Source organism: Rousettus aegyptiacus, unplaced genomic scaffold (genome assembly GCF_014176215.1).
Source record: "Rousettus aegyptiacus isolate mRouAeg1 unplaced genomic scaffold, mRouAeg1.p scaffold_m13_p_4, whole genome shotgun sequence".
In the NCBI taxonomy this organism is placed as follows: domain Eukaryota; kingdom Metazoa; phylum Chordata; class Mammalia; order Chiroptera; family Pteropodidae; genus Rousettus; species Rousettus aegyptiacus.
This window is the reverse complement of record NW_023416307.1, coordinates 34,319,307-34,340,733: the sequence shown is the minus strand read 5'-3', so window position 1 is coordinate 34,340,733 and position 21,427 is coordinate 34,319,307. Positions and strand designations below refer to the sequence as shown.

At 30.1% G+C, this 21,427-nt stretch overlaps 1 protein-coding gene across 2 annotated transcripts in view; it reads right to left on the bottom strand.

Moving 5' to 3' along the window:
- Positions 1-21,427, bottom strand: part of NAALADL2 (N-acetylated alpha-linked acidic dipeptidase like 2) — a 798,563-nt gene that overhangs the window by 451,271 nt on the left and 325,865 nt on the right. For both annotated transcript variants that reach the window (XM_016156514.2, XM_016156436.2), the window contains exon 4: positions 18,511-18,630. In XM_016156514.2, coding sequence (XP_016012000.2) covers positions 18,511-18,630 — 120 coding nt within the window. The remainder of the gene's footprint in view (positions 1-18,510; positions 18,631-21,427) is intronic.

The following is a 21,427-nucleotide window of genomic DNA, read 5'->3' as shown; positions in this document are numbered from 1 at the left end:
GGTTGGGGGACTGGGACAATGGGGTGAAGTGTTAAAGATGTACAAATTAGTAGTTGACAGATGGTCCTGGGGATGGGAAGCACTACAAAGAAAATGCAGTTAGCATTAATGAAATGGCTTGGTGGAGGGTCAGGGGAGGGAGGGAGCAATTAGGGGGATTGTTTTACAAACTATATAGGTGTCTATCCAATGTACTGTATATTTGAAACTAATTAAAATAAATTTTAAAAAAATCATGAGAACTAATGCCACAGAATTCTCTACTTAGAAATGGTTAAAATGGTAAATTTTATGTTATGAATAGTTTACCACATGCAAAAAAATAAAATAAAACATGACGACCAAAAAAAAAAAAAAAAAAAAAAGAGTAATACTATGTGATCTAAAGGTTAAAATAATTTGTGTAGGAAAAGGGATAGGAGGAGGAAGATCCAGGTTAAAAAAAATAGGATGAATAAATGCTTGAGAGGAGAATAAACAATTTTATTTTACAATTTAAAAAAAAGCAATAGCTAAGAAATAAAGTTGTACAAGGTAAGTTATGAAAATGTCAGGTTACTAAGGTATTATAAGTAATACTAAGCATTTTGGTCTTTATGTCAGTAGAGAATATATTTATGTCAATAAGAATCTTTTAGAGAGTTTTAAGCATGGATTAATTTGATCAAATTTGTGTAAGTAAAAGATCATTTTGTTGAATACAGCGTAGAATGAAAAGAAAGAAAACTAGATAAATATATTTCTGTTTCTGAAAATATGGCCATTTTACTAGATTAGTCTGTATGTTGGTTCCATTTCTTCAATATTCTCTTGCATTGGTTTGTAAATCTATAGCCTTGCCATAACCTTATATTTTTCAGAAAAGAGAAAATGAATTGGGAACTTTGTCTGATGATCATCATATAATACAATTTATTATCTATGTCAGATATTTTATTCAAAATATGGGTACTTGTTGACACAGCAGAGTTAAAAACCTTATTTGATATAATCGAATCAAAAACAAATTTCAATTTGTGGTTCAATACAAGGCAAATATATGAAAATGTATTGGTTCCTTACATTGATTTTTAAGCATTCTGGAAGTCCTATTTTGGACAATTATCAATGTTTTTTTGCTGAATTGCCCAAGGATGCAAACAGCATCTGTTGATTAGACTTAAGTGCAACCACTAATATTAGTGTACCTTAGTGCCTCTGGAATTGAGGATGGGAATGAGACAGGAAGGTGAGGTAAGTTTGTAAATCAGAATAGTCAAATTAGTTTGATTGCACTATTGAGGTGGGAAGATCAAATAAGCGGACTTCATGGTAATGAAAACTTAATATCCACATTACTCCAAATATATAATATTTATTTTTAGAGTTCCATTTTTATCTACTTTAATTATAAAAGTTCTATTTGAATTTTTTTCCCACATATGTTTAATAATTTTTACCTGACTAGCTAAAACTGATTTCTTGCCAAAAGCAACCAAAAGCTATGGGGTTAAAGTATATACTAACAAAGGAATTCTCAAAAACCTTGCTTGAGCAAGAATTATTTTTTAATTATATTATAAAGAGAAATAGATACCTTGTTAGTTCAATAAGCTCAAAAATAAATTTATATTTTTGAAATGATAGATAAAAAGTACTTCATGATAAATCTGTTTTTGATGTTGTTTCTTATGTTTACGCATAGGAATTTATCTAATAACTACTAATATTTATAAGGTCTGATATTTATAAAAAAGCAAATTTTCCATGTGGATGCATTTTTTATTGACATTCATTATTTATGACTAAAACAAAACATTGAAATGGTTTATATCATCTACGTGCCATACTAACTTCTGGTGGACACCGGAGTTGCAATCATGAATTTTAGAAAAGAAAATGACCTTTAAAATTTTCTTTTTATCACTATTATAGTCTTAACTCTTTTTCTTATAAGTACTATTTTTTAATAATGATAACTAAAAGAATGTTAATTTTGTTAAAAGCTTAGGCATAGTACTTAGAATTTTCATTTCACCCTATCTGATCTTTGTATTTTAGGATTAGAACATGACATAATTTTATATTGGTTAAATTTTCTACTCTTACTAATATGCATAAAGATGCCATATGGGTAGAGGTAGATATAAGACAAGTGTCCTCAAGACACTTGACTTCCATCTGTATAAAATTTGTCATCATATACTGATTTTGTTAAAAGTAGACATTTCACTGCTGTCAGCCAGAAAATAGTTGTAAAAAACACATAAATGCCTCATGTCTATGTTGTGAACATTGCTCCATAAAATGTAAACTGCATGACTGGCACAATTTTATGCAGTAGTTTTGGTAAAAGAACACAATTTTGTGTAAATGGAAAGGCCACATGAGATTTTAGTGTTATTTTGAAATATACAAGAAAAAAAAATCTATTTAATTTTTGAAATCTTAAGATCTTCCCGAAAAATATTAAGAAAGTAAACTATTTCTATATGAATATATGCTCTTTATCAAGTTATTGGGAGTGACATTCTCAGAAACTGCCTGAGTTTTCTCTTTATACAGATTTAATCAGTAAACACCTGTTTACACATAATGAAATTGAAGTGTGACCTTTAATTTTCACTGTCTATTTCTACCACCATTGCACTCTGCCAGCTTTCTAATACCAGAAAAACTTCTACAGTACTAACATATCTTTACTTTCATAAGGTGGAGGTAATCTATAGACAATAAAAATACATGAGCATTGAGAAGCTGTTTGGTTAATAAAGTGAAATAAAGGGTCAGAAATTGCAAGTGTTTCATGTTATAGCTAGCTCTTAGAATTTCATAGGGTTTATTTCTTATATTTATCACTTTCACACAATCTCAATTAAATGAATAATGCCTTTTTTGGAATCATGTATAAGAACATGGAAAGAATAATTACATCTAATAGAATCAACATATAACTCTAAATATGTGAAAATTATGAGCCGAATTTACCTATACTCACTTGAGAAAACGGGTTTGTATCATTTTGAAATTAGCTTACCTTGAGTTCTCTTAGTGAATACACTCTAACAAGTATATTGATTTCACAGATGAATAGATGAACTTATAGGTGAACTGATTTTCTCAATGTCATAGGTTGAGCCAGGGTTTAAGCCCCAAAATTTCTGCTTCCAGAGCTCACACGATTAAGCACTAAGTTCCTCTGACTCATTGGTTAATTCTGCGACACGATTTTGAATGAGAGAAACAAAGGAGTTCACACAACTTACTAATATTCTGAAATTTGACCAGGCAACTTCTGAAGAATAGATTAATAATCAGTTTGAAATTCAAAATACTGTCTATGTAATATATATTTTTCTTATTTTGTAATATTATGCTATTTTGAGTATTTTGGAAAACAATTCTATTTATACTAAGCAAAGCTGCATTCATCTACAGTCAATTTATCCAAAGTATTCAAATAATTTAAAACCTTTTTAAAATTTTTTGTTTTTTAAATATTTAAGGTATTTATTTTAATTTGTTGAAAAAATATAAAATATAATAGTAATGCATGCTCATTGTAAATTACTTTTAATAAATGCATAAGTAAAAAAATAAAAAGAAACACCTGTCTATATATCTATCATAGATGTATAGATGTATACACCAATGTATTTGATGGAAATATCAATTCTTTAACACACAGACACACAGACACACACACACAGACACACACACATCCCGAGTATTCATTATGAAATACTCATATTAGGGTTTTAAAGGAGAATAAATGGTCTCCTTTTCATCTATGTAACAATTGTTTGATCTATGCAAGTTCTTTATCCTGTTTGTCTATCATCTTAAAATTAAAAAATTATTATGGATAATCTTTAACAAGAGTCTCTCCTAAATAAATGGAAAATACAGCGTTCTAATATGGAAGATACATAGCATAGCAATTAAAAATCCTTGGTGTTGAAATAAAAACAAATTATATTATAATTGGATACCTTAAAATGAAATACTTATAGAAAGATAAATTACCTCAGTTACTTGTAAATATGATACAAAATTAAAACTTGGTGAATAAGGAAGGTGAATTTTGGAGATAAATTGTAAGACAAAAACACAAAACACAATAACTGTAGCATTCTATCAAACACTTATGTTGCAACTCACAACAAGCATTCATATTCATTCACATTTATGAACCTTCAGGCAAAATGTAAATAACATGAAGCCTAATGCTTTGTAATTAAAATGAAAAATACATTAAAATCAGTATGGGAATCTAATATTAAATTATATAAACCATGATTTTAAATAGATTAAATATTTAGAGGTAGACCTATGAAAAATAGATATTGTATAGATGAACTATAAATCAAATACTGTTCCTTTTATCCTAATCTATAATTTATTTGCCTGTTATTATTACATTATTGCTATATTGTCATAATTACATTGATATTTCTTGCAGTATTTTTACCATAGTTTTTCCCCTATTAGAAAAGAATATACTTAAAAGTAAAATATTAGTGTCTTACTTTAAATCAGGTAAATAAACCTAAGAGAATTGATTCAATGATTTATAGCATTACGTTTGTATGAACCTAGAATTACAGACAGCATAATCCTATTTGATATGAGAAATGAATACATATTAATATGATTTTCAAGTCTTCCCAGATACAATTTCTACATTAAAAAAAAAATCTTTAAACTGTTTTGTGGAATACGGAGGGCAGTAGCAGAGATGACATGTTATAATAGAAGTAAGCCTCTCAATTCTCAAAATTCATCTGATGTCAAATGCAGCAGGTTTAATGCATCATGCATTTATGTGATCAAGTAAATTGCCAGAAGCAACTTTGACATTAAGATGATAAACACAATTATTAACAGAAATCATGGTCTACTGTAATCAGATCCAATAAGGTAATCAATCTTAGCTCTGTCACAAAGATTCCTTGGAACTGGAATAACATAAAAGTTAAGTAGTCCATTTCAAATGATTTGGCCTTTCATTTGCTATGTGGTGAACATGAGATGAACAGGGCCATGATGACTGGGATTAAATGCTCTCTCTTCTTTTTAGAGTCTATTCTGGGAATCTGCATAGGATTACACGCAGGCCAGTTCCTTTCCAGGTAGTCAGAATTATAAAATTATCAAAATAACTGATTGTTACCATAAAAAGAAAGATGATCAATTTTTACTCTGGTAAAGTTACAAATAACTTTACAGAAAAAGAAAATCAACTGTGTGCCTCATTGAAATGGTCTCTGCAGATCATGCTAAGATTACAGCAGTGAGGTATGGCAGCATTCTTTCCATGATACCTACATAGTGCAAACATGTTGGGATTTTTTTAGCCAAAGTAGCACAGACAATGGTCAAATTCACAAATGAAAATAATTCATCCATGCACAAAGTCCTCTTTTTTACACAGAGGATTAATACTCTGTACAACTTGACTAAAAATATGTTAACTCATTTTCTTAACAAAATACAGAAAAATGGTCCTTTGTTTTTGTTTTTAAATAAAAACATGTTAAGCTGATCACCACAGGAGTTTTGACCTGCTCTGTTTCTGACCTGGGCCAGTTCACCCCTCCTTAGGCAACTTGGTGGTCCCCTGCTTCCGGGAGGTCACCATATTGATGCCATGTATCGAAGACAAGAATAAAGAATGGTAACAACTACATTCCTATCAATAAGTACCTTAAATGGAAAAGAAGTGCTCCAACCAAGGGATGGAGTAGATGAAAGGATAAGAAAACAGGATTCCTACATATGAAAAGGAAGGAAATGGAAAAAGATATTGCTGTGATGAACCTAGAAGGTACTTAAGTAAGATAGAGAATGATAAACACGATATGATTTCACTTATATGCAGAATTTAAGGAATAAAAAAAAAACAAATTAATCAAAAACAGACTCACATATATAGTGGACAATTTGGTGATGGACAGAGGGGAAGGGGGTTTGGTGGGATGGGAGAATGGGGTGAAGGTTAAAGACGCATAAATTAGTAGCTGATGGGTGGTCAAAGGGATGGGGAGCATGGTATAAGGAATGAAATTAGCATTAATACACTGGCTATGCAAAGGGTCAGAGGAGGGAGGGAGCAGTTGGAAGGATCATTTTACAAACTATATAGATATCTAACCAATGTACTGTATACTTGAAACTAATTAAAACTGAAAAATAAAAAAAAAAAAACCCATGTTAAGCTGATACATTCCTCAGACAGGCTTATTAAAAAGTACAAAATGTGCCCTAAGTTGAATAAAAAGGTTCAACATCTTATCATTGTTTACTAGAATTGAATGAGTTCATAAATGCCATGTCTTCTGCTTTCAGAAAGGACAAACTCTTTAGTTTTTTTTAGATCACAAAACCATTACCAGGTAATTACTAGGTAAAATCATTACTAGATAACATTCTGGGTCTTCATATTTTTTTTTTTTTGAAAGTTTTCTTACCATTGGCTAAGATGGTGTGAACTGAAAGGTAGATAGCCTATACAGCATATACAAATGATACATATTCTCTTGTAACTATGAAATTTCTCTGGGATTCTAACACATCAAAATAGCAAAAGTACAATTAGAGAGGATCCCCACCCGGAAAAAAAAAAAAAGTGTGTACCTACTCATTAAGATCTACTTTGTTTTGATATGTATTTTTTAAATGTGTTTTCATTAAAAAAAAATAAAATAAATCACTGGTGCTTCCTCCAAATATATTTCTTATAGTCTAGCTGGTATAATAATAGAACTCTGTCATTTTCAAGTCATTAATTAGAAACTATTCATTTCTGTAAAGATTTTGTTAACAGTCAACAGAAATCACTACAATACTGGAAGATTTTCAGAGCAGACCAGCAGGCGCCTCACTTTTCCATTAAACATTCCATACGCATATATCAAGTCATTACAACATTCCTTATATCTGTCAACCTTTGCTAGACTATCACATACAAGCATGCTCCCTAAGATGATTCCTATGAAATATTCATAAACATTTTCAAGTTACAAATTCTTCTTATTCAAGATAAGATATAATGGCAACACTTTCCTGAAGAAGTTAATGAGAACACTTCTCTAACAATAAACGAGCTCAGATGTACAAGTGCCCTATGATTTCACCAGATACTCTGTTCGGGAACAAATTTAACACCAATTCACATTCAACTTTCTTTTTTCTGAGTGCCTAAGGCTATGTCAGTAATCTGGCTGTCAATAATCTAATAAAAATATCAAAATTCAGTCAATGTGGATGAAGAGTAATTTAACCCTAATGACAATATCAAATGCACTGGTTGATGATTTTCACCATACTTTGCATGAAAAATATCAAGTGATATTTCTTATCCCTTAAATCAAATCAGATTTTGGACAGCTAAGTTGGTAAGTTTGAATCCTCTGATTAGTATGTTTGATTCACTAAAAGCAGAAGTTCACTGAAAGACTCTCCACATTAATGGGAAATATTGTCCAAACGAAAAGCACATCTTGTAACCATTTAAACAGCTCCCATGGGAGAGAGGATAGACTAAATTAATACTAAAACAGAGGTATTTTCAGGCACTTGCTGAGAATACTGGTTAGGTTTACCCTCAACACCAACCCCTACCACACACACTCTCTATTTCAAAAATTTTTATTTTTAAGATTTTAATAGAAATAAAAATATAGTATGATTAACACTTGCCTGCTAATCACCTGTCCTCCACAATCACTTTATCTTTCATATATATCTTTCTCATTTGGAATCATTTGAAAATAATCTGTAAACTCTTTGTTTACTTATGAAAACCATGACTGAAGCCACAGCGATGCTAACATCTGAGAGAAGGCATCTCAAAGTAAAGGTTCTTTCATAAACACAGGTAAATTAAGGAGCTGTGGGGAATCAGAAAGCGCACTAGATTCGCAATAACAGGTCTAGCTCTCCTGTATAATACACGTATGACATTGAGTAAGACACTCACTCAGAGACTTACTGCAGAGCAGTTACCATCACTACTTCACAGCAGTTTTGTGAGAATTATGAGTGTTTATATGACATCCAGTGAAAATAAGAACTATTCTTTTACCATTGCTACAATAATAATGAACATTTATTGAGCATTTACTAAAAGCTAGGTGATATAAAAACAACACTATTATTACACTGGTTTTATAAGGAAGAAAATCTTTACAGAGGAGGTTAAAAGGCTTGAAGACTAAATGATTAAGTGGTCGAGCTGGGATTCAAACCCCATGTAAATGATCAAATTCTATACTTTAGGCATGAAATATGAGATAAAAAACTTATTATAGGTACAAGTAAACAACTAATGCAAATGCATACACAAAGACCACTTGGGTCAGATTGTGATGAATTCAATTCTGTCTTTAGCCACCTCTTCTAAACACAGCACCGTGACTCAGATGCAGGATTCCTATGCGTTTCTTATTCCAAGGTAACTAAATTATTATCCTATTAATTACTTTTCAATAAAATCTTTATAAATTACATTATGTACAATGGCATTTTAACAAATTCCCCATTAAATACATAAAGTAGTACCTTTAAATTTCCAGCATTTAATAAATATAATTTAAGTAATTGAGGCTATCCCAAAACTTCTCAAATAAGGTGGACATGGTTTCATACTCTATTTGTAAACTGTCATCTGCATGTGTTTCCCAGTTTCAGGGTGAAAGACATTAGAACTGAACCTCTAATTGATCAGAATTTAAAATAATCTCAAATTAATTGTCAAACAAAATTATTTTCTAAGTTACCAGTAATCTGATCTGTATGTTAACTTATTTTGAAAATAGATTTGTAATCAATTAAAGCACAACATGATGAAGCCAACAAAATAAAAGGGGGAAAAAAAACTATATATTTAGTAATTCATACTAGAAATTTTTTAAAACCTAAGGAAAATATTTATATATATGTTTTAAAAATTATCATATAAAATATGCCATTTGTAGCCGTTTTATTTCATCATTCCCAATACAGTTAACTGTTATTTTCTCCAAACTTCTTTGATTCTAATTTAGCATTAAATACTTTGTCATTTAGCTTTGTTGTCTAAGACAATAAAGAACCCAGAATACTGCAGAAAAATTTGAAAATTTTAGAAATTAAACTATTTTATTAGCGATTCTATTAATAAATCTTTTGATCCACTCAAAATTGTATCCCAAAGATACCCATATTCTTGTTTTATTTCAGAATAGTCTGTTGTATACCAAAACATGTCAAAAGCAATGAGTACAAACATTAAAACATACAGAGCATGTCAGCACATATGATACCACGGGGAGCTGATGTGGGCTAATTTGCTTCATTTTGTTTAATATTCTAAAGTAAAAATGAAAATTTAATGTAGGCATCTCACACATCTGTGAAAGGTTTAGATATGCTCCTATGGAAGTCAAATAAACTGTAGTAAGGAAGGATTCGAACTGGGTAGAACACCACTTGCCTATCTGTAACATAACAGTGACTTGGGAGATAGGCTAATTTCATTTTAATCTAAGTATTACAATTTTTGTTTTTTGCCAGTTCTCCTCTTAAAGAATCCTTGAGTTTGTAAAGTTTATGAAACACATGTGTGTAAATGATAGTTTACAAATAGAATATGAAACTATGTTCACATTATTTAAGAGGTTTTGGGGTACCCTTTCTGGTTTACATTGTTTTTATTTAAAAACTGAGTTTGATATCACTCAAAATATAAGACACAGTGTTAAAATTGTCCATTCCTTACAGAACTGAAAATAAATTTTAGATGATATCACAGATATTTTAATATCCATAATATCATCACCCATTTGTACTATTGTTTAATTACAAATATGTTATTATTTAAAAGCAAAAAATTTATATTGGAGCAGTCGGTCATTAATTTGGGTATTGGAACAATGTCAATTAAGTTTGGCACATTAGAACTGTAAAGAGCTCTTCTTGAAAATTTCATTCAATGACTCATTTTATATGTGATGTGATTAATCCTAAAATTCTTTAAAAACTGCCTTTGTATAAAAATATGAAAAAAACTTGATATGGGTAATCATATACTTATGAAAAATAAGTATGTTCTTTATTGATAGGTAGGGATAGTAATTTTACACCTTCATAGATTTAAATTAAAACAAAAAATTGTAAGTAAAATTGATGAATAAACATAATTTTCTTTGAATAATCTGCTATTTCTTCCATGATTGTCAATTTTAGTTCAAATTTAAGTTTGGTATTATACTACATAGATTTCTGACATTATAGAGATTCTTTAATTTTTAAAAAATTTTCCAATACAAAATTGATTTAAAATATGGCATTATTCCATTAATGGTTAAAATTATTTCATTAGTATTGTTAGTTTAAAAATTTTAATATTAGATAACTATAATAAGCAAATAATATATGTATTATTAATTTTTAAAAATAAAAAAACATTTATTATTCTAAATGAAATTACTAAGCATAATCTAAAATGCAACACATGAGAAAATATATAAAATTGACATAAAGATTTAAAGAAATTTAGAAATGCATATCTAGTAAATAAAAGTAACTTTTTTTTACCTGTAACAGAAAGGCCCTTTTCAAACTGTACGTAATTAAAACCACAAAATTTTTACTCTTTAATAAATAAATATATATCAGTCTATACAACCTTTCTAGTAGCCTTTGCACAAATATAGTAAATACACATTTTTGTTAGAAAGTGATTTAATGAATATTTATGAGAATAAATAAATTAACATGTTATTACTTGCTCCTTAAAACAATATTTTATTGAGTATTATATTCAAAGTTCAAGTGAGAATATTTTAAGCTTGTTTATATTAAGGCTTTTATAATTTGTTAAAGGTTAATTTGTTAAAAAAACAGAAAGTATATTGAATATAAAACCAGATACATTGTATAGGTATAAGTTTAATTACATAAATTTTAGGGAACAGGTGCTTCTCCTCCAAATAGATAGTAAATATTTTTCAATCATATTTATTTCCAGAAGCAATTTAACTCTGTCCTCACATATTTTACTGGAAAAATGGGTCAGTAAAATTCAAGTTACTGCCTTTGACATCTTATTAATGTGTTCCTGAGCAAGATAATCTATTTTTATCATGAGTGAATGAGAAGAAAAAAAAGAGAGACTATAGAGCCATATAGCTAGTGATTAATAATTATACATCAAGTAGATTATTTTAATAATCTGGTAGTATAAAACCAAGGGTTGATTTATTTTTACATTTAAAAGTTTTTACACCCATTACTTCTATAAAATATCAATGCAGAATTGAAAGACACTATGCAAAATCTCTCAACTAGTTTTAGGATAGTGCATCTCAAATTTGAATATGTAAGAAAATTTTGAACTCAAATTTCAATATCATAATCATTCCCAAAATAATTTAAACCTTTCACTAAAGTGCTGAGCCTTTACTTAAACAAACAAGGCAGGCATCATATCATTTAGCAGATAATGAAATCTTAGATTTTGACCACATATAGGTGACCATTAAGAAAATGAAATACAAGTGGAAAGGCAATGATTCACAGAACATTTCAGGGTGGTTAAATAAAATATTAGCCTACTTTTAATGAGAGCTTAGGATATGTTAGGCATGTGTTGTGCATTTACATGCATTATTTCAATTAATATATACAACAACCTTATGATGTAGACAATTTCATGACATTCTTAAACCATACGTGATACTTCAATTTTAAAAATAAATTTAAAAAATTAGATTTTAATTTTAATTCCTAAAATAATATTATTTTCTTAATATTATATAATTCCATCACCTCAAAAAATGTCTATTCATGAAAATAAATACTGAAGGTTGTAAAAATTGAGACTATGTACTATCCAGTTAGGTCATTATTTATATTCATCCTTAATAGTCAAGTTATATTCATTTTTAACATTCATTTCTCCATTTATTTGTATCTGCCTTATTCCACACTCACACACATACACACACGGACACACGGAAATTAAAGAGGCAACTTTAATTCTGTTTAAGTGAGATTCAAATTATGCTCCATGGTGTCAAGATAATTCTTATTATTAAATAATGTGAAACTATAACCTCGAAAGACAGTATTTCTGTAATTAATTTATCTAACAAGTATATTATGTTCAGTTCAGCTTTGCAGGTTTTAGGGAGCTGTCATTTCCTCATTACCAACTTCATGCTCTTTCTCTTTAGAATCTCGTATTTTAAGGGCTTAATAACATTTACTAAGAGTTTATGCATGTATTTTCAGTTTTAATGCTCACACAATCTTATAAATTGGATTTACTTTTAGCATTACTGTAGAGATTTTTTTTCTTAAGAAAAAGAAAACAACTCTGAGACTTCAGGGCAATGAGATTCTATTCTAAGGTCACATAACCACCAAGCAGAAGAGCTTGGACTTGAGCTTGTCTTTACCATCTTTGCATCCTGCCATGTTGTGCTTCATTATTTAAAAATAAGTTATCCATTAAACACAGAGCAAATACAGCATGTTGAAAAGGCTGGGAAACCTGTCTACAGCAGTAGAAAATGAAAAGTGTCAACCAGACATAGGAGGAGAAGGAAAGCTGAAATGTGAAAGGACTGCTCAGAATTACCACAAAACCCTATATTACTACCTTGAGACATCTACATTAGTGTGTCCAAATAATTGCCCAAAAGTTAAAATATGTCTAAAGCTTACTCTTTCAGATATTAGAGTAATGTGTAATATATAAAGATTTCTGAAACGTGTTTAATTTTAGGAGTGAACTAGAAGGATCAACTGCTGCCTGCCTTCCTTCCTTCATTCCTTCCTTCCTAATTTCTTCTCTCCTTCCTTCCCCCATTCCTTTTCCTCCCTCCCTCCTTCCTTCTCTCTCTTTCTCCCACCTTTCCTCTCATTTTTTCCATATTTTGTCTGTCTTTCATTCTTTCTTGCTTTTCTTAACTTATGCTATAACTTTTAATTAGGAAAAAAATGCTTGGCACATTTTTTTTTTTGTGGTGCATGGGGATTGTTTATGTTAATCATATTAAAATAAGATATATGCAAAAATCAACCCTTGTAATACATTATGTCACTTGGTATGACTTTATAATATTTAAATGGCCAGTAAATATAATTACATTATTATGAAGGTAAAATACAGACATAATTTCTAAATCATTAAATTTATTCATGACAAATTTTGAAGATCTGTAGATGCACCTTTATCTGATTTTAAGCCATGAAAAACACTTTAATATTACAAATAGGATGTAAAGCATTCAATTAGTTATTCTTGTTCTAAATTCACTTTCTTAAAGTCTGATTGCTAAATGACAGAGTGGCAGTCTAAAGTTTTTCATTATAATTTCTGATTAAAGTTGTATTTCAACAAAAATTACTTACCTTTTGTAGATATGGAAATATTTCATCCAAGTCACTTAGGAAAATAACTAAGTCAGTAAGTGGAAAATAAAAAGCTTTCTGAATAAAAAACAACAGCAGATTTAGCTTTTAAAAGCATTAAACCACTGTTTTTTGATTTTGTGTTCTATTCTTGACCATGTTTTCTGTGACCAACAGAGCAGTTCTGGAGTCTTATAATTATAGAATACGGAACATTGGCCTTTTTTAATTACTTCTGAGAACTGGGTATGAAGTGTTTCATTAAATTAGTCAGTGAACAAGCATATCCTTTTCAAGTATCAAGATAGTGTTTCCTTTTTGTTGTTCATAGAATGCCTTCAAAAATTGTCCTAAGAAAAAAGAAGCAAGTTTGCCTTCACATACAAAACTATACCTAAAAACATCATGCAATCATACTGAATTAAACCTTTCTTAAAATCTGAAATAGTCATAGACTCTCATGTAAATAGGTCTACCAGCTTCATCAATAACAGGGAAAATTACAATATATTATATTTTCAATAAGATAGGGGTCTTTCTCTTCTACCTTCCTAACCTCACTACCACATCACACATAACGTTACACCAATGCCACATAAATTTACAGGATGCACAAGAATATTTTATCACCAACAAATACTGAATTCCTTTTTTTATACATTGTTATATTATTTTACTAGGCACCACATATTTTTGATGCTAATTATTAGCTAAATGCATCACATTTTAATTTTGAAATAAATTAAATTTTAGTTCTACCATCTTTAATCTTCTACCACATAGAGTAAATATTGCTCTCTATAAAGAAAAATATAATTCTTTGAATGCAGTTGTCAGAAGTATTAAATAAATGTCATTGGGGAAAAAAAGGGGAGACTAGAGTAAATAAAACTTAAAGTATAGTTTAGCAAACATGAAAAGTATGCAAATGCTTTATGTAAAGTTAATTTTCAAAATACTGTGTTTTCTCACCATTTACATAAACTAGATGATTTCTTATTGATCTTCTAATTGTCCATTTGTTGAATATTGACTGGTAAATCGCCGATATAGATATTTCTTCCCTAAACCCTTAACTCTATGTTTGAAATTTGAATAGCATGGCTTTTCTTTAAATAATACCACTCATTCCTAATTTATGGGAAACTATTCCAAAGTATAATACCTAACAAGTCTTTCCTACCTCTCATTTTCTTCCATACTCTTCCAATAGGTTTCACCTTAATAGACTTAAGAGGTGATTGATTAAGTTATATAGTGGCCAAACACTACACAATAGATATTAAAATACAAATTTCTTCTAATGAATAAATATAAAACTGTTTAATTTGTAGGAAACTACTAAATCATTTGGATTTCTTGATAATTAAAATTGTAATTAGAATAAAAATGTATACAAGAAAAATGCAAAAACCCAACTACTGTCTGCTGATATCTTACTATATAATGAGTACTAAAAATATGTCATGTGTTACTTCACTTATAAAAAATAGCGATAGCATTTGTAGGTTTTGTGTGTAATTTCACCATGCAGAAAAGGCAAAAGATAGGTATTCGTTGTAATTTTACTGCATATAATTTTGACTCCTGGAAAACACAGGGCTGATATGTGGTGTGAACCCCGACAATGGTGCAACCTACACATTTCAGTGATATTTCTTAATGTTTAGTTGTCATGAAGTACACAGTATTTTTTTTATTATTATTATTGCTTAGGTGAAAATGGCTCTAAAGAGAAAGCAAATACTTTTATTGCATTTTATAAAATCAATTTCATACTAGAGTGCTATTCAGCAATTTGGGAATTTGTGAGGATTTTAGAATCTGCTTTACTATGTTTTGGACTGTCACTGAGAGAAATCTAAGTGAAATCCATTATGACATATAAGAGAATATTTTGTCTTAAAGCTTAAAAGAATTAAAGCACTCTCCATAAAATAAACTGCTATAAATACAAAGCTAAAATAAAGCCTTTCCTCTAAGGCTTAAGCTTAAGGGAACTAGTACAAACTAGCTATCGAGAGAACCTGGTTGGCTCTTTTCTGTAGCATATATCTACAAGCCATTTGCCTTTCACAGTTCTTGCTATACAATGTGGGGATTTTCCCATCAGTCTCCTTTCTGGTGACTAAATTAGCATGTACATAATATTTACAATAAAACTAATGAGATCTCCTTCTTGGCTTCAGACTTTTTCTGCTCATTTAAGAAATAATTTTATATCACATTATGCCTTCCCTTATGCCCTTCTCACTTCAGATGCAGATTCTCTCCCAAATTCATTTATGAACTATGATTTAGTGACTACTACATAGCTAAAATAACATTAACTTTTCTTTTTACTCATTCAGATGCATGTTCCCAGTATAGATGCTCATTTAGAATTATGATTAATAGTTGTAATTCACATAGAAGTCAATTGGCCCTCTGCCTTTCTCAACCTTACTATATTACTTCCTCATTTTCAAATTTCAGCCCCAGAATATATTTGATGAACAGGTGAGGTAAGCTTGGCAATAATTATGCTGCATAACCTTGTCTAATCTATGCTTCCTTTCTCTTTACTATGTGAATGTGTATTAATAGCAATAATATCAATGATTCCCCCTAAGTCTCTGGAACTATCCACAGGCAACAAAGATGGATAGAACATAATTGATAGTTTAAAGAAAGGATGTTCTGTCTCTTACATGTAGACGATAATGCCAGATATATGGCAAGATTACGTCTGCGCAGAACTCTTTGTTAAATCTATTCACAGACTTATAAGGAAGAAGGCTGGAAAAAATATACCAGCTTCTTAATAAATGTGTTCTATTCTTGATAAATCACTAATTCACTACTTTTTTGATATAGTCAAAGGATTTCATAATATAAATATTCTCTTTTAATTCATTATCTACTGGTAAGTATTTTGAGTATTTGGCCTTTAAGAATTATTAGAAAATTTTAAATGCCTTATCATAACTTGAATTTTTAAAGTTATTTTTTTGCTTATAAAATATATATGCAGTCATTGTAGAATATTTAGAGATTTAAGAAAATATAAGGTAGAAATCCATAATTCCATTTAACCAATGTATATAATTGGCCCCATGCCACAAAGTTGAACAAGCAGGATTCATGTAATATACTCAAAGCAATGTTACTTTGTTTTCCACCGTCCTTTCAAAATGTACCTAGAGAGGAACATTCTGTCTCCTAAGACCTAAAGAAAGAATTCTTCTGGTTATTAATAAAAAGTACAATATGAATCAATTGTCATAGGTTAAGATTTAGAATGCCTAGTTCTTATATCACTTGACTTAAAATGTCAACTTGTCTCCACAAGATCAGGTCTGTTGTTGAAGGAGCGAACTCTATTTTACTTCCTTCCTTACTCACTAATAATACTCATCTCGAAATTAAAAATAACGTTTATACCCCATAAGTGAGTAAGGAGTTTAATAATAGTCTAACATGTTTTTAATTATTTCTTTTAAAACACTGGTGGTAGGTGGCTCATTTTAAAATGTCTACTCTTTTTTATATTAGAATCTCAATTAAAAACACCAATCTAACATCTTCTGTCTGTCTGTCTGTCTGTCTGTAAATCTACTCTAACTACACTATACCCACACATTCATACACACATATACATATACATTAAAGACTCAGGATCTGAGATGAGACCGGGTATAAATCCTGATTTTTTTATGTAAGTAGCTGTTCATCTTTGAGCTAATCACGTCTCCTTTTTCTGCCTTAGTTACCTAATCTATAAATAAAAGATAACAGCAGTCTCTATCTCAACAATACAATTGTTAAGATTAATGTAATAACAAACATATAAAAAGTGCTTAGAAAAACACCTAGCCCATATTACTAACAATGTTCCCTTTAAAGTAACAATAATATAATAATTATAAATGTCCTCTTTATAACTTATTTGACTTATGAGAATTTTCATGGTTCATTAAACATTCTTCTTTACATTGAAATTGTTATACAGTATTCAGTTGTAAAAAATGTAGCATACTTTTTAATACTCAACTGTAAATATATAATTTTAATATTTTATCACATCGTTGATCAATTTATTTATTTATTTTTTCTCCTTAAGAATATATAGACTGAACTGAAATTATGGGTTCAAAATATGACAGTTTTAAGGCATTTAATACATGTTGACAAATTATCTTGCAAATAATTGATATCACTGTATATTATATTTTCAAGACTATCTTAAAATTCTGGCCAGTTATCAACTATGAGACATTGATTTAAGTATAAGAGCATCCTTGGAAGATAATGAAAAACAGGCACAGGATGTTCTCTTGTCTTCTTACAGAATGTGCCAACAGATTTCTGGAAACTTTTTTGGATCTGGGAATTAGCAAAGCTCATTTAAATTTAGATGAAGAGAAATCCAAAAAATCTTCAGAACCAGAAAAAACCAGTAACATAACTACACTGATTATTCTTTTCAGTAGAAAAAAATTAAGTAAGAATGAGAGGTAGTGGCTGTCTATTGTGGAGGCTCATTATGTGATACTTAGATTGAACTGCTTTAATCATGTAAATGCATCTAGTGGATGAGTGTTAATAAACTTCTATTTAAATAAAATAAATCAAAATTCTGCATCTCCTTAGCATATTATAGTTTAATTAAATTCCTGAGCACAGTCAGTAACTGTGAAGTTATACAGTTGACAAAATCAATCATTGAGGAGTGTAAATCAGCTAGATACTAGTCTAACATAAAACACATAGCAATTAGTCAATTTTGATAATAGATTAGAAGCTTCACATATGTCATAAGAGGAGGATACTGTGGTTCTCATTTTTAGCATTCTAGATATGTATTATTAAGGAGAGTTCGCCAATTTTAAAAAGGTCCTACAAATTCACCAATACCTGGCTTGCGGTATTTCTTGTCTTAAGTATAGGGACACCATTTTTTTCTCCTAAAGATCTTAATTTAAAACATTCTATTTTTGAAAAGCCATCCCCTTGTATGATACTTTCTGCCTCTTTGTTACCCACCTCTTTTTCTTTCTCTCTCTCTCTCCGCACTCATAGAGGTATGTAACTCCAATGAAGCAAAACAAAATATTCACCCCACCACCAAAAATTAGCTGTTGAACCAACCTTATAAAGTAGTGGCAATTTTCCTAATTTCAGGAGTGCAATCTGGTTTGTTACATTTTTTATTTTTTTAATTTTCTTTAAATCATCTGCATTTCCATAACTCACATCAATGACTTCACCCTGAAAGAGGAAAAAAGACAAAGAAAAATAAATCCTTGTAGGAGAAATGATAGCACATTGTTCACTTGGTGTGACAAAAGCATTTGTAGTCATTTGAAATCATCAAAGGAAAACTAATTCTACCTCTTACCTTGCCCCAGTCACTACAAATGTGACTTTTCTATTTCTATCAGGTACAACAATTCTTGGGGTCACTTGAGAAAAAGTTTAAGTGATTTTTTTCTTCTCCCTTCTAGTCAAATTACAAAATCATTTCATGCCTGTAAGAGACCACTAAGTTCATTATATTCTACATTTACATTTCTGAAATTTGAATAATTATATAAAACACTGCATTAACTTAAATTAAAGATTAATTTCCTTAAGGTTCACCTACAATCATACCATTCTCAGGCTTAAAAACAGTTTGAAAACTCTCTATTGTTATCCAACTTAAATGCAAAGTCCTTAGGCACAGCTCTTCAGGTTGTGCATGTATCCGGTTTGAATTGTAACCCTTGAGTTTTGCAGGATACAACCAGTACGACCACATGTGCCAGTCTGGCATTCAAAAACTTTAGAATATTGTCCCGAACTACTACTATTTCTGCCATATGTCCTGGCACTCCCCCTACAGTTGTATTCGACATCTGTATTTCTCATTTTTAAAAGATTTCTGTTATTAATGTAAAAATGTCATGCTTTTCTGAAGATTCTAATCAGAATCCTCTGATGTAGTTGTCCTTTTCTTCCTCCCTGAAAAATACTATGCTGAAGTTTTTATCAAACATATATTCCTATCAGCCAAAATGATATATTTCATTTTTACATCTATAACTTATATCATTAAAATAGTTGTGCTTTTCAGTGATAAAATTATATTATAATACAAAATGTGTTGTTTCAATCTACAGCATACACACATTGAGTTGTTGATATAGTTAGTGGCGGCAAATAGTGAAAGAGTGAAGATGGAGGATCCAGATCTCTAATCTCCCATGCTTTCAATTGGAGCTAATGCTCTTCAAGCAGTTTTACACGAAGCTCTTCTATAGAAGACTCATTTGAAGAATTCTGTTTCTAGGAGAACATGTGAATACCACCAGGAGACTGACTGGTCTCTTAGAGGAAGCATTTCTGGCATAAAGTGTTTCCTTAGCCATTACTTTCACCTGCATCTGTAAAAACCTTACTAATACAGAAAAATCCATTTCAAATGCTATCTATATAATGAATTGTATTTCTCTGTTGTCCAATTATATGTAACTTTCTCTATTTTGAATCCCAGAGTGATCTGTTTCTGCCTCTCTTAAGGTCCCCTATGGACCCATCTCCACACACACACACACACACACACACACACACACACACACACACACACACATATCTGTCTATCAGTTTCAGTTTCTAGTACAGGGCAATTTCCTCAGTGAAGGACCCGTCTTGTATCTATTCTCATCCAGCACACACTGTTGCTTATCTATCTTAAATTAAAATAATTACAGTACATAAATTATCTCAGAAAAGTTGTTGTACTTTTAAATGGATTTGCCAAGAAAATCTTAACTGTTAAAAACACTTCTGTCAAATGGTTTTTAATTATAATTTTGTTCAGTTAAAATGTGATTAAATCAGTGCTTTATTAATACAATTTCTGTTTGCTAAAACCTTACTATATACATAACTGTTAATCTATGGTTTTAAAGGTCTAATTAAATAAATGACCACATAGTATTAATGACCACATTGAAAAAAATGAGAGAATTCCTACTTTCCACTTCAAATTTGTAAGCTATTAATTATTTGTGAATCATTTATAGTATCTTAAAATAGGGCTATTAGTCATTTGGTTATATTAATGAATATATTTTTTATATTTAGGAGCATTTGGGGAAAAATCATACTGGTTTGAAAGGGTGTAGGCCATGCTGTGACGTTTTTGTGTGTACATATCAGAAAGATATGGTAGATACAAAAATACCAATTCTGTAAATGATATTTACATCATTGAAAAATAGGAATTACTTGCATTGACAATGGAAATTTCAATTAAAGTACCCTTCAACTCATCTTCTATAAATAGTACATGTCAATAGATTAAAGCATTTTAACATGTGAGAGCGGCTTTTATTTCACAAAAATATCCTCAACACAGGCATTATTATATCAATTTATTGGCTTATGCAGTTTGAGGCTGTGCATTTAAAACTCAGTAATTACAGAAATCTCCATGTTATGATGGTTTGACAGGTGATAATAACAATGTATCTACTGCCTTTAAAGGAAGACTCTGAACCAGGTTCTTTCTGAATGTCTTTCTTATATACCTTCAAGCAAGCTGAAAATCAGAGCTGTAAGAAAGCACATTGAATTTTTCTTAGACACAAATCAATATACAATGATATGATAAAATGTCAAGCCATTTCTTTCTACACATTCTTGTTGCTACAATGAACCTCTTCTTATTATATGTATTCTGTCACACTAGAAATTGTCTACTGAACTAGTTGGAGTATTATGTTTAATTTATATCCAAATACTAAGGATTAAGTAACATCTGACTAGTCCATCTGGGAAATGTCAAATGGGAAGAAACCTAGGTACTTGTCGAACTTTTCACTCTGTGTGTACCAGTTTTTCCACTGTGGACTTCTCTGACACATGGAGGAGAGAAACTGTAAGGTGCAGAGTAAAATGGAATTAATTCTATTTTACGTTAAGCTTTTTTTTACCAGAGAGAAATATAATAAAGTCCCCACTTTAATTTTTACTTAAATTCTGTGTGCTAATTTTTGAACTAAGAACAAAAAAATCTTAA